The sequence below is a fragment of the Zootoca vivipara genome, chromosome Z2, assembly GCF_965207765.1.
Source record: "Zootoca vivipara chromosome Z2, rZooViv2.hap1.1, whole genome shotgun sequence".
Taxonomy (NCBI): Eukaryota; Metazoa; Chordata; class Lepidosauria; order Squamata; family Lacertidae; genus Zootoca; species Zootoca vivipara.
This window is the reverse complement of record NC_142585.1, coordinates 48,581,774-48,595,823: the sequence shown is the minus strand read 5'-3', so window position 1 is coordinate 48,595,823 and position 14,050 is coordinate 48,581,774. Positions and strand designations below refer to the sequence as shown.

Here is a 14,050-nt window from a genome sequence, read left to right as displayed (position 1 = left end):
CACATATTTTTCTGCCCCACATCTCATGTCACCTATGTCATCAGCTGTGAGGCAGCAGTTTGTGGGTTGAAGTAAAACAGCCAATTTAGGAGCCCTGCTGGGCTAACTTGGCCCATGGGCCAGAGGCTCCCCACTGCTGATTTAGCCCCCGCTTTGAGACTCCTTCGGGTAGTGATAAAGCGGGATATCAAATCCAAACTCTTCTTCTTCTCTCTCTCCCCCCCCCCCCCCCGGCTCTCTTGTAATGAATAACATTCTGCTCGGAAGCTTCCCCGCCCAACCTTACAAAGCAGCTCACAATGATCACGGATCACACGAAGTGACATTTCACATTAGGAAGTGGTGCAGCTGTTTTATTTCGAAGCGACTGCGATGACTTAGCACACACATCATTGAGTGGTCTTTTGGTCCTGCGTACAAGAACACATTCACAGATCAAAAGCAGCCTATCTTCTCTCCTATAGGGGTATTTGCAAAGCTTTTACCCAATGCTAATTCACAAGGGGCCCATCCCACTCGCACTTGCTGACATGGAGAAAAGGAGGAGGGGGTTTGTGGTGGTTGTGGCTGCACCCACATTTCATCAAGAGCCTCCCTCCCTGCAGTGGAACTCCCGTCGGCCCCAGTCAACACTGCCAAAGATCATCGATGAGGGGAACTGTAGCCCAGGAACATTTGGAGGGCTACAGACCCGCTGCCCTTGTGCTGGACACTTTAAGGAGGATCCAACTGCTAGCTGAAATAGAAGTCACCCCTTCCCCCAAATTCATGCTTATCATTCCCTCCTGTCTCACAACAGGTGAAGGAGGAGAGATGAGGAAGTAAGACAAAGACCCTGGTTTGCATGTAAAGCTGAAGAAAACTACGGCTAAGTGTATGAATGGGTGAGTAATAACAGCAAAAACTGCCTCAAATGTTCCACAATCTTCCTGCTTTGCTTCATCCTGCCAGAGCTAAACTCTAGTGTGGATATGCTTGACAAACTGCGATCAATAAACTAAGAACAAGGGATGGTGAGAAGTGAAGCTTGCGAGCTTTTGCTGTGAATACCTTGACACTCTCTCATTCACATTTAGTCATAGCTTGGCTTAGTATTATGTGTGAACTTGGCCAAAGAGGATGGGAGAACAAAAAAGGTGTGTGGGGGGGAGGGGGTCTCAGCTTGCGGCACTCTCCTGCTTTTCTTTTTACTTCTCATGGCACCAAAAATGAGTGGATGTGGCTCCTGTGGGCAGATGCCAGCAAAGGTCCCAGGCGAGGAACAGCGCATGCACTCCAGGTGAGGCGCGGAGGGTGCTCTTCACCTTCTACACCTCCTGCCCCCGCTGGGAGAGCACTTGAGTGCAAAGCGGGGGCATGAGGTGCAGAAGCACTGTCCCACCAGTTGGGGGCCTCCGGCCGTGGATGGAAGAGTGCTTGTTTGCTGGGTGGGGCATGTGGAAGGTCATCTTCACCCTCCCTGCTATGCAGCTCCCGCCACCAGCAGGCTGCAATGGGGATCTATGCGTGGAGGGGGGCTGGTTTGTGCCCCGCCAGCTGTGGGCCTGGGGCAATGCCTCTTCCACTACGCCCCTAGATGCCAGCCCCCTCGCCATTATGCAAAATTGAATGCTATTCCTTCCAAGTCATGGCAACATATATCACCCCCCCCTTACAGCTCAGCCTCACAACAGCAGTGTGAGAGAGACTCCCTCAAGAGAATCTCTGTTCCATTTCCTGCTTCCAGCTCTCAGGACACAGTAGTCTGCAAAGAGAATGCTGCAGAGGGACAGGTAGCCCAGGGTCAGCCTGAAAGATCCAAGAGACTCCCTCCCTGCTATACAGGCCTGGCTGCAGGGCGACACTGATGGTATGGTATAACTCACAATAATAAATATTTAACCATTATTTGACTGCTCAAGCGTTCTTCCCTCCTCACAGGTGTCATACCAAAAGTCAGCTTGGGAGGACCCGAGGTAACAATCTGCTAACCACCTTGGGTTCCTGCGCTTTTAATAGCTCTTGGAGGTGTGGTAAGGGTCCAGTTATGCCAACTCCACCCACCTCACCACCTGTAACAGGACAGGTGAATTATCTCACAAGTGCCTACAGGATTCCAAGCAGCATCCACAATGCAGGGTGAGATATAGGCCCAGGCCCAAGAGCTTGCAGTCAGTGTCATGGAAGGAAGGGCTTGAGGGTGAGGTCAAGGACTGAGGAGGTGAAGGAAACAAAGAGAAACTGCGGGTGAGGACAGGAATAGTCAGGTGTGGCAGAGGGAGGCTCTAGGAGCAAGTCTGGAAGCCATACAAAGTAGAAGAGAGGGAGCCTGGCTGGCTGCTGGACAGAAAAACGGATGCCACTTCAGATGTGGGGAACAACATGAGAGAAAGACCCAGAAGAAAACAAAGACAACTGGGGCATGCAAGTTTAGCCTTTCTAGTCTAAGCACATACTTTCCACAAAGGGTGGGTTGGGTTTTTGGGGACAGGAACTGAGCCTGGGCAGAGGCACAGAGGCAATTGCCATATTTTGTAGCAGCAGCCTTCACCCATTTTAAATCAGGAAAATGACTTCACTCACAACAGTCAAATAGGTTTAGGGGTGAAAATGGTCAGCTAGAGGGTAAAAACAGAAGGCAAGTATACAATGTTAAACAATACAATTTAAAAAAATCACAGATGGACTAACAAATATTAAGAGCTTATAATTATCCAGTGCTTTCTCCGCTTAAGAACTCAAGATCCCCCCTCCCCCCTGCTGAAAAACATATCTGTCACAGGGTGTGCATGTATTCATTCCTTCAGCCCACAAACTGGTAACTGCTTCTTGAAGGTACAATTCAACTACCCTTCAAAACAAGGGGGTCATCCAGCGCTGCCTTACCTAAATATCAAAGGAGGCAGGCTTATGCCTCTGTTCTTTTCACCCTAGGGACAAAGACATTTGGAGTCACCAAACACATCAAACCACTCTAGGGCAGAAGACCTGCTACAATTTTCAGTTCAGCCTCCACAGCTCATCCAGCAGAGCCTCTTGGGACGATACCCAAGTCCAAAGCCCGAAGCAGCTCTTCACGGCTCTTCCTGCCCCAATGTTCATAGAGAGGTGCTCCATCACCCATTTCAATTCACGCAGGCGCTTTCGCTCCGTAAACTGAGCACTGCCTGCGCCAGTTTCCCAGTGTCCAGCACCTGGCTGGGCTCGGCTTGCTGGCAGCCTTTTGAGTCTGTGCCTGAGCTGCAGCTGAAGGAGTCAAAATCCACAGCAATGTCCTGGACGTTCCTCTCATTGGCGTTGTCAAAGCTGTTCTTGCCATGGAGCTGCTTGAGGTGCTTCCTAAGGACGGGCTTGTGGGCAAAAACCATGTCACAGTAGTTGCATTTGTGGGGCTTGTCCCCACTGTGCAGGTTGAGATGGTCCTGTAAGGAACACTTCTGCGAGAAGGTCTTCCCACAGATCTTGCACTGGAAGGGCTTGATGCCTGCATGCACCCGCATGTGTCGGTGCAAGTTGCCCTTCTGCGTGAAGGTCTTGCCGCACAGCAGGCACATGAAAAGCTTGTGCATCTTCAAGTGGTTGGCGTAGTTCTCCAGGTGCCGGAAGACGCGCGTGCACTTGGGGCACTGGTGGTGCCACTGAAGGCCTTTGTCCACCCCGCGGCTGCTGGTGCCAAACATGTCTTTGGAACCCATGATGAGGCTGTCTCCCCCCATGTACGAGAGGGTGTAGTTGTGGAGCTGGCCTTGCTCCAGGTCACCAACTCGGTTCTCCACTGTGGAATTGATGAGGGAGTGCTGAGGCTCTGATGAGTGGAGGCTGCTCTGCTGCTCTGAGGAGATAAACTGGTTCTGGTCCTTCTTGCTTCTGACCTCCGCAACCTCCCCAATGGACTCCACCTTCACAATTTGGATGTCGCTATCGTCCATGTCCAGGCTGTCTTCAGAGGGTTGGATGCATGGAGAGTCTGGGAGCAAGGAGTCGTCTTCCTCCTCCTCCTCCTTACTCCCCATCCTTGGGGATTCGTTTGGCTCTGAAGAGTCAGTCTGCTGCGGCTGCTTCCCCTCTTCCTTGTTTTCAAGCTGCTGTTTGGGCCGGATGAATTTCCACAGGGCCTGTGTGCAGCGCTCCACAATGTGGCTCATCTGAAGAAAGCTTGCTGCCGTCAGGTAGTTCACCAACTCCATCTCGGGAAACTCCAGGACGCCACTGTAGCAGGACAGAAGCAGCTGCTTCCCAACCTCCGAACTCTGGAGGATGGAGATTTTCACTTCCCTGGAGTCATTCAGCAGGAACTGATCCCTTAGGAAAGGGGAGCCAGCAGCAAAGACTATTTTGTGGCCGTGAACCTCAAGGTCGTCTATGTGGATCGTGACATCACAAAACTTCTTCTCTTCCCTCAGCTTGTCCATTTTTTGCAGCATGGAGTCCCCGTAGTTGTCGAACTGGAAGTGGAGGCTATCACTTCTCTTGGTCATGTTGACAAACCTGAAAGGGGCAAATGGATGAATACTGTAAATGCCACAGAAAGAAATAGTTTCAAGACTGTACTAGCTTTACACCAAAAAAGATTCAGACATCAGAAACACAGGGGTGATCTATGACCATAATCAGAGGCCTGCTACTTTCTTCCCCTGTAGCTCTCGTAATGATCACATCATCACAATAATTACTGTTTTCTCAGTTTCCTTGCTTGTCCCAAACCCAATATTGCTGAAAGAAGTGACTGGACCGTGGAAATCACATTAGCTGTTGAAAAGTACTTCAGAAATTAGGTTATTTGCAGTGCAACCCCGAATGCATTTATACTCGGGAATAAGTCTAACTAAGTTCAGTGGAGCTTACCCTCAGATAAGTGTGCACAGGACTCCAGCCTTACAAACATGGAAAATAAACTTAGTAACTGTGGGGGGGGGAGGTGTTTCTGAGCAATCAAAGCAGCACAGATGTACCATCTCATCCTAAACCTACCAATGAGAATAAGCACCAAAAAAAGGCAAAGGCATCAACCTCTTCACTGGAGGTTTTGAAAGGGAGGCTGGACAGCCACTTGTCAGGTATTCTTTAGCTGTGATTATTGCATTGCAGGGGGCTGGACTAGATGACCCTAGATGTCAGAGCTGGTGTGGGATGGTGCTGAGGCCACAACTCAGAGACAGAGTACCTGCTTTGCACACAGAAGGTACCAGCTGAGCCCACTCTTCCCCAGAAAGATACACAGACACCTTCTTGAAGGTCACCAGCCCCTGAGATGACTGTACTTTGGCTCTTTCAAATTCAACATGAAGAAGAGAGGATCTCCACAGTACTCACAAACATAAGAAGCCTGCTGGATCAGGTCAGTGGTCCATCTAGTCCAGCAACCTGTTCTCACAGTGGCCAACCAGATACCAGTGGGAAACCAGGGAGCAGAACATGAGCACAAGAACATTCTCTCCTCCCATGGTTTCTAGCAGTTAGTATTCAGAAGCATTATTGCCTCCAATCACGGAGGTAGAGCATTGCTATCCTGCTCAGCAGCCATTGACAGTAGCTTATCTCCTCCATGAATTTAGCTAATTGGCACCTCCATAGGGACATACCTCCACATGTGGTGAGAATGCCCCAAAATCCAATTATTCTGGACAGCCATACGAGAAATATGTAAAATAACCAAACATATGTAAAATAACCCCCTGCTTTGCAGGGGGTTGGACTGGATGGCCCTTGTGGTCTCTTCCAACTCTATGATTCTAAGTAATAGAAACTACCCCAGAATTGGCCTTACTAAACATCTTCCAAGACCAGGGATAGGCAACCTAAGGCCCGGGGCCGGATGCAGCCCAATTGCCTTCTCAATCCGGCCTGCAGACAGTCTGGGAATCAGCATGTTTTTACATGAGTAGAATGTGTGCTTTTATTTTAAAATGCATATCTGGGTTATTTGTGGGGCATAGGAATTTCTTCACCCCCCCCCCAATATAGTCTGGCCCACCACATGGTCTGAGGGACGGTGGATCGGCCCATGGCTGAAAAAGGTTGCTGACGCCTGTCCAAGACAATAATGTCCATTTACACCACAAAGAACTCATAACCCACCTACTTTCAGCAACCAGAAACATCATAATCAGACATTGGAGAGACCTGTCAGGAGTAAGCATGGACCAATGGTACCAAATAGTATGGGAAACAGCCTTACTAGAAAAACTAACCAATAAGCTGAAACTGACATGGGGACATGGGAGCCCCAGTATGGCTCCCCTTTATCAGACACACAGCCCAACAAGATAATGACAAAAATCTACCGACAGCATACAAATCAATATGGCTAACTTGATCCAAAACACCCACCCCACTCACACATGAAAACAAAGACCACCACAGCCAATCACAAATGAACAACCACACCCTAGGCCAACCCAAATCTCTCTCACCGCCAGAAGAACACAAGTGAACAAAAGAGAACCTGCACAAACAATGCTGACATCAAACCCTACATATACTGTACTAAGTAAAATAGAAACATTGTTACCCAATCCCACCCCCACCCATCCACCTCGTTCCCCCTCTTTCTTCCCAGTGTCTCAACAAATGAAAATGATTTGCAAAAATGATACATGTAAAAGCATGAGAAAGAGACACTGCACATACCTTTGTAAATCAAGAAATCTTTAATAAAAATACTTATTAACACCCCAAAAAAACAGGAGGCTATGAAGATTGCAACTTCACACCAATTTAGAGAACTGCGTGGGAATAACATATGGTTAAGGGTGCAGAGGATAGCTTTGCACACCTGGCTGGCATGGAGATTGCCTCTTCGGTCAAGATTTTGTGAAGGGCGCTTTGTATTTTAGCAGGTTTGTCTCATTGCTTTCGTCGTTTGTTATTAAATTGTGCAAAAATCGAAAAGGAAAAAAAGCCATCCAAGTTAGTGGCCATCACTGCCCAGGGGCAAGACATGAGCATAGGAAGAGCGTGCTGGATCAGGCTAGTGGCCAACTCAGTCCAGTGACCTGTTCTCACAGTAGGCAACCCCAAATGCCGCAAAGGGAAACCCGCAAGCAGGATCCAAGCACAAGGGCTGCAGTGAGGAGGTTATCAGCGCAGCCTCTTGTCCTCACAGCCACCAGCCAGATGCCTATTGTAGGAAGTCCAGAAGCAGCGCTGCAGCAGCAGCACAAGAGCAGCTCTCCCGTCCACATGAAGCACGCTGTCAAAACAACCACCACCCTCAAGTCCCACTCCGTGACCCCCACGTCCCCACTCCCTCCTTTTAGCCAAACCACGCTTCTCAACCTCCAACTGCGTTTACAGAGCAGAAAAACGGCGGCGGCGACCCGCTGTCATGAATGCTGAGGGTGATGGTCGGCTGCCTCCACCTCGTCACGCCCCCATACCCCCCCCCCGCAACCGGAGCACTCCTGAGGTGGGACAACCTCCGCCGGGTCTAGTGGCCGCGAGTTCCACCAGCCAATGGTTGGGACGGGAGCCAGCGGGCAGGACGCTGGCCCCACCACAGACCCCCAGCCTCACCCCACCTCCTCTCCGCCTCCCCCAGGCGGCACAGCCACGGGGCTGGCCCGAGGGGCGCGGGAAGGACCGCGCGGCCAGTGGAGCTCCTCCTCCTCCTCCTCCTCCACCGGAAGCTTGAATCCCCGCTGCCCCCCCCCGCAAGCCCACTTCCGGCGCCGCTTCTTTCTTTTCCGTCGCCACGAGAGGAGAGGGAGAGACGGGTTGCTAAGGAAGAGGACGGGGGGGCGGGACCGGAAGCGGTTGCTGGCCCTGGGAGCCGGAAGTGATCGGCCGTCCGTCTGCCTTCCGGCCGGGCTCCTATCACGTGACGTGGGAAGGCGGGGAAGGAGGCGGAGGCGGGGGGCGGGATAGAGGTTGCGAGGCGGCCCGACTGAGGCCCGGCGGTGGCGGCGGCGGCGGCGGCTTCGCTGCTGCTGCTGCTCCTCCTCTTCCCGCTGCCTGAGGAGGCAGACGGAGGCCTTCGAGAGGGTAAGCCGGGCGCCACCCATCCCATCCCTGAGCGGGGTTGTGGGGCGGGCAGCTGTGGGAGGCCACTGGCCGCCCGTGAGAGGATCCGGGGCTGGGCCGGCGGGGGGGGGGGAAGGCGGCAGGGAGCGAGGGCGAAGCAGCCGCCGCCCTCGCCCTCGCCCTCGGGCGCTTTACCCCCGGGGACGGTCGGCGCTCGTCTGTGTGGAGCCAACGGTTGGCCGGGCTCTTAACCATTACTCGTCGCAGGGATCGCGGAGTGGGTGGGGCTGGGGGCCGGCTCTCCTCCATTATTTATTATTATGGTTAGCTATAATATGTATATACCGTCCTACACCCGTCCATGCCAGGGCGGTTCACAGCATAAAAATGAAAGATTAAAACACAAAATGCGTAATAACAAGAACAAAACAGACCAATAGCCCCCCCCCCGACCCAATTCCAACAAACCCATTTCCAAGGATATAGGATGTTAGTAAGCTCAAGGCCTGGTTGAAGAAGTTTGGCCCCCTGCACCTAAAGGTGTATAATGATGCTGCCAGGCAGTCCTCCCTGAAGAGAACATCCCATAAACGGGAAGCCACCACAGAAAAGAACCGTTTTCGTGTTCCCACCAACCTCCGGACCTCTCACAGCAGAGGCACAAGAAGAAGGGCCTCAGGTGACAATTGCAGGGTTTGTGTTGGTTCATTTGGCCCATGCATAAAACTTAAAAACGTTTGTCATTTCACCCCTTGGTCACATTTTCTCCAAACTAAATGCTTTCAAGTTCTGCAGCCCTTTCTTGCTTGGCTACAACCCCTATGTGGATTCCTGCTGCTGGAGTGTAACAAAATATTTCTTATATTACATATTTTAACAATAATTCCTCTTTGTACAGTTGTTGTTTTTATGGATCTTCTCATATTATTATTTTGCACCCCCTCGGCTCACCTTCCTATGCAGCGGAACCAACCACACCTAAATCCTGTGCTGGTAACTCCTATCTTTCTTGACCACATTGCTGGGTGGGGCTGATGGGAGTTGGTGTACAACAATTTTTGGAGGACATCAGGTTCTGCATTTCTGACATAAAAGGTACTGCTGTTGTCATGATAATGCTCTCTTGGAGCGGGCACACAAAGAAGGGCCTCATAATTTGGTATACAAATGATATTAAATAAAAATAAATCAATTGCCATTGTGTTGGGGAAGCATTCGCATCCAGAAGCACCACTTACGCGCAAAGTGTGATTTAGTGCTTCTGCGCATGCACGAGCAGCAAAACCTGGAAGTAACCGTTCCGGTACTTCCGGATTGCCGTGGGACGCAACTTGAAAAAACGTAACCTGAAGCAGATGAAACATGAGGTATGACTGTACAATAACATCTCTGTATGTGTCATATGCAGATAGCTTGAGCTCTTAACTCATGGATCTTCCCAGCTCAGCCCCTCATTCTGCACCTTGATTGAGGGGAACCATGGAAGTTAGAAGATTTGGGCTGCTGACCTAGTATTGTCCCAAATGGAGGAAGGTTGCAGAGCGTTGCCAGATCTTTATGAAAGGCTGACTGAAAAAATATTTTTCTTGGATTTATTTATTTATTTATGTAATAAAATTTACACACCGCTTGATTTTAAAAAATGTCAAAGTGGTTTACAAAAGATAAAACAGGACAGCCGTACCTTGCTTCTTGAATGGCTTAGTTGCCAAACAAATTGGCTCCCGAATGCCGCAAAGCTGGAAGTAAGTGTTCTGGTTAGTGGATGTTTTTCAGAAGCCGAATGTCTGATGCAGCTTCTGCTTGAGTGCAGGAAGCTCCTGCAGCCAATCAGAAGCCGTGCCTTGATTTTTGAAAGGTTTCGGGAGTCAAGCGGACTCCTGGAATGAATTAAGTTTGAGAACCAAGGTACCACTGTAAAATCAAGAAAAATTTACAACCCCGCTTCAAAACATACAAAAGTTAGAATACTAAAGCAAATTAAAATCACCTCGACTTTCTAGGCATCTGGGTGGGCTTGTCTAAACAGCAATGTTGTTAGTAGGTGCCAGAAAGATTACAGTGAAGATGTCTGCTTTATCTCAGTATGCAGGGAGTTTCAAAGCATACACAGGGTGCCATATTTTTCTCTTGTAGGTGAAGACAGGTGAATAGGGAGGTTCTTGAGATGGTTTTCCTTTGTGGTTGTTTGATGTCAACATATATGGTATTGTTTGCCAACCTGGTATCCTCCACATGTTTTGGATTGCAATTCCCATGAGTCCCAGTCATTTTGGCCATGCTGGCTGGGACTGAAGGGAGTTACAGTCCAAAACATCTGGAGGGCAGCAGGTTGACAAAGACTGGCCTGTGTAGTCTGGTTTCATGCCCCACTCCTCTCTGTTTCTTGGCTCTTCTCCCTTCAGCTACATGGGAGTACATAAAATCTATCTGAAGGTGTTTTAGAGCTGACCTGCTTCAAATGAAACAACACCGTGATGGTAGCCAGGTTTGTGGGATGAAGCATTCATTATTGCTTCTATAGTTTTTGTAGGGTGTTCACTTACAAAGCTAGGATGGGGTGGAGGTGTGTGTGTGTGTGTTGCTGGGCTGTTGACAATCTAATCACTGTAGGAGGGAGACGTGAAGCTGCAAGGGTGTGTGCACCCCAGAAATGCCTGGGCTGTGTTAGGAATACAAGTGTTAGGAATACAAAGGCTTTCTCCGTGGGGGTGTGTGTGTAAACATATCCAGCACAAGATTAATACTGGTTTGGCAACAATATTGTGTGGTTGGGGAAAGAACAAGGTTTTTCTGAGTGGTAAAAAACAGTAGAGTAAACTTGTTGTATTTTACTTCTGTATATATCGTTTTTGGCATTTGTTTTAGAAGTAGTTTTAAGAGAGGAACCGAACCAGAATTAGAACAAAAACTAAAAAAAAAATCATTCCAGTAGCCACTTAGAGACCAACTAAGTTTGTCATAGGTATGAGCTTTTGTGTGCATGCACACTTCTTCAGATACTTCTTCAGGAATTAGAACAGTGCACATACACAAGGCGCACACTGCAAAGATGTGGGGGAGGGAGGGAGAATGAAAATCAGTTGACACCACAACCATCTGCCTGCCACTGCCCCACCCCCTGAGGCATTTGCTATGCTGGCTTAGTTGGATGAGCATGTTATGCTTAGAATTACCTGATTGCAGGCTGTAACTCCTTTGATAAAGGACAGGGAGTGTTTGTGTAGCTTGAGCACCAGCTTATTGGTCCCACAATACAGTGTACATAACTAAGAGTGCTACAGCATAATACTGAAAAGAAATTGGTTGTGATGGCAGGGAGAGGCAGAACTCATGGACCACAATCCAGCCAAACCCAAGCATTTTAGATTTGCATTTTTCAGCGGAGGAGTTAAACACAATCACCAGTCTGTCCCCAGTGAGATCAAGGGGACATAAAAAGGGCTCAACTTTGGCCTTGTTATATGCCTGCCTGCCTGCCTGCTTGCTCACCCCCATTGCAAAATCTTTTTAAAAGGGTGTGTTTAATGTGGTTTTCAAAGGTTAACAAAAGAACAGGGAAATTCTAGAATATTTGATGTTTCACAATGGTTCAAGAAATTGCAAAAAAGTAAAAATACACTCTGCAACTAAAGAAGAATAAAAGGGAGGCTGGATATTTGGCATTGTTGGTAGATGAAGTATGATTTGTTGTTGTTTAGTCTTTTAGTTGTGTCTGACTCTTGGTGACCCCATGGACCAGAGCACGCCAGGCACTCCTGTCTTCCACTGCCTCCCGCAGTTTGGTCAGACTTATGTTAGTGGCTTCAAGAACACTGTCCAACCATCTCGTCCTCTGTCATCCCCTTCTCCTTGTGCCCTCCATCTTTCCCAACATCAGGGTCTTTTCCAGGGAGTCCCCTCTTCTCATGAGGTGGCCAAAGTCTTGAAGCCTCAGCTTTAGGATCTGTCCTTCCAGTGAACACTCAGGGCTGATTTCCTTCAGAATGGACAGGTTTGATCTTCTTGCAGTCCATGGGACTCTCAAGATCTCCTCCAGCACCATAATTCAAAAGCATCATTTCTTCGGCGATCTGCCTTCTTTATGGTCCAGCAAATGTGTATACACTGATGTGTCTCAGGAGCTCTATGTCTGTTGGTATGCATTGAAACTGATTGCTTTTTGAAGTTCAAAGAAAAGAAGTCTGACAATTGTCAACATAGTCTGGTGATCACTAATTCCTTAGACCAGTTTCCCAAACCTGGGTTTCCAGTTGTTTTTGGACTACAACTCCCCCCATCACTAGCTAGCAGGACCAACGGTCAGGGATGATGGGAACTGTAGTCCAAAAAGTCTGGGGACCCAAGTTTGGGAAGCCCTACCTAAAGCTTCAACTGTGACCCAGAGTTTCTGAGAAGTAATTGGCATCCAGAGAATTACTATTTATTTATAACTAGCTGTCTCTGGCACACGTTGCTGTCCGTTAGTCTGTCAAATGGAGGGTAATGCCCCCCTCAGATCCCCCTGAGTCTCAGAGTCCCCCTGTTTTATAGGTGTTATGTTTAAACAGGGGTATCCCTGTGAGTCCCCCGACCCTGTTCCAATCCAGTAGTTATCCCATCCCCTTTCTCCCCCACTCCCAGGTTATCCCTGTGATTGGGGTCACCCTGTGCTGAACCATGAGGTATTCGGACCCTGTCCCCCCCCCCAGTCCCCCCGGTAAGTCCCCACCTGCATTCGGTTGGTGTGGGTGATCTATATCATTCCCCCCAGGGGTGTCCGATGGATGAGGTCTCCCGTCCCCTCTCCCAGGTCTGCGGGTCATCCTTGTGATTCTCCTCCCCCTGTGTTGAGGTATGAAGTATTCCGTTCCCTCTCCCCCTGAGTCATTCCCGGTTCCCCACCACCACCGTGTCCGGTGGTTTGACGTGTTGTGTCCTCTCCTCCCCCCATTCCCCGGTTCCCTTTGAGTGACCATGTGCCGACAGTCATGTCGTCGGGCCGTGGGGTTTTTGGTGACGACATTGGGGTGGTGTGTTTCCCCCGGCAGGTGTGGCGGGGGAGGGGGGAGGACTCTGTTCTGAGGCCTGTGGTGGTGACTCCGACGGTTGGAAATTGTGTCTTGGCGAAGTTTGCGGTGGAGCTTGGGTGGGGGTGTGGTCAGTTGTATCCGCCCCCGGAGATGCAGATTTTTTGGAATAATTCCCAGCTTCCCTGGGTATCTGAGTGGTGGGTTCTGAAATTTGCCGAAAATGGTGTTTTTTCGGCACAGGTATGGCATCTGACCATGGAAAGGGTATGATGTCACTCTCATAGTGGCAAGTGAGGTTGTGTCCAAAGCGGGTTTTGTGACCATTCATGTGGAACAAACAGGGTCAGTCTATGTTTTTATATGTATAGATACTTGTATTCTGTTTTATGGGCTTGAGTGAAGGTTATAATAAACAAATAAATGTACAGTAATGTAATGTTGCTTTCTCCTGATTTATGCCCCAGGCAGCCTTCAGCAGTGTGTGTCAATGAAATTCTTGTATTAATGTTTTGAAGTGGCCTGACCTGGGAAGTACTTTTAGTTTGAAACACCAACCAGAGAGTCCAAAGAGTTGTCAATTTTTTTAAGGTCCATCTCTGGAGAGGAGCCTGTAGTTCATTGTCATCAGTTTATTTGTATGCAGTCTTTCCACAGTGGTCCTCAAAGTGTCTCACAACATACCAAATGAACAATAATTATCATAACTCAAAAAAACCATTAAGAACAATTAGGGACAACTATAATATTAATGAACACAAAAAATCAAGCCATACAGAAACGCTGTAAATAACCTAACCTAATTTAGCATCTTAAAACTAACCTAATTCAGCATCTTAAAACTAAGCAAAAAAGAACTTCAAGCTTTTCCTGCCTGGTGTTGTTGGGCTATCTCTCCCACCTTCCCTGGGGGGTTGCAGTCCTGTGGGGGTTGCAGTCCAACTTCATCTGGAGTCTACCAGGTTTGGAAAGGGTGTCATAGTTGTGGCTGGCCTTATATTGCTATATATAGTGTACATACCGTATATTGTTATACATATTGCTATTTATTGATGGTTACAGGTAGGTAGCCGTGTTGGTCTGGATCGAAGTAAAATAAA

At 48.8% G+C, this 14,050-nt stretch overlaps 2 protein-coding genes across 7 annotated transcripts in view; one reads left to right on the top strand and one right to left on the bottom strand.

The window, feature by feature from the left end:
* Positions 1 to 339: 339 nt before the first annotated feature.
* On the bottom strand, positions 340 to 7,678 carry ZBTB26 (zinc finger and BTB domain containing 26). 5 transcript variants are annotated; one of them, XM_088665099.1, is made up of 2 exons: positions 6,755 to 7,678; positions 340 to 4,467 (listed from the first exon to the last, which is right to left on the bottom strand). In XM_088665099.1, exons 1-2 carry the CDS (start codon positions 6,763 to 6,765, stop codon positions 3,105 to 3,107), a joined length of 1,374 nt encoding a protein of 457 aa, XP_088521225.1. In that variant the 5' UTR covers positions 6,766 to 7,678; the 3' UTR covers positions 340 to 3,104. The 5 variants fall into 5 exon arrangements, with proteins under 5 accessions (XP_088521225.1, XP_034958363.1, XP_034958365.1 ...); XM_035102472.3 differs by having other exon boundaries at positions 7,500 to 7,623; XM_035102474.3 differs by having other exon boundaries at positions 6,610 to 7,610.
* Positions 7,679 to 7,813: 135 nt separating this feature from the next.
* Positions 7,814 to 14,050, top strand: part of RABGAP1 (RAB GTPase activating protein 1) — a 101,554-nt gene continuing 95,317 nt past the window's right edge. For both annotated transcript variants that reach the window (XM_060270300.2, XM_060270299.2), the window contains exon 1: positions 7,814 to 7,962. The gene's annotated coding sequence lies outside the window, so the exon portion shown is untranslated. The remainder of the gene's footprint in view (positions 7,963 to 14,050) is intronic.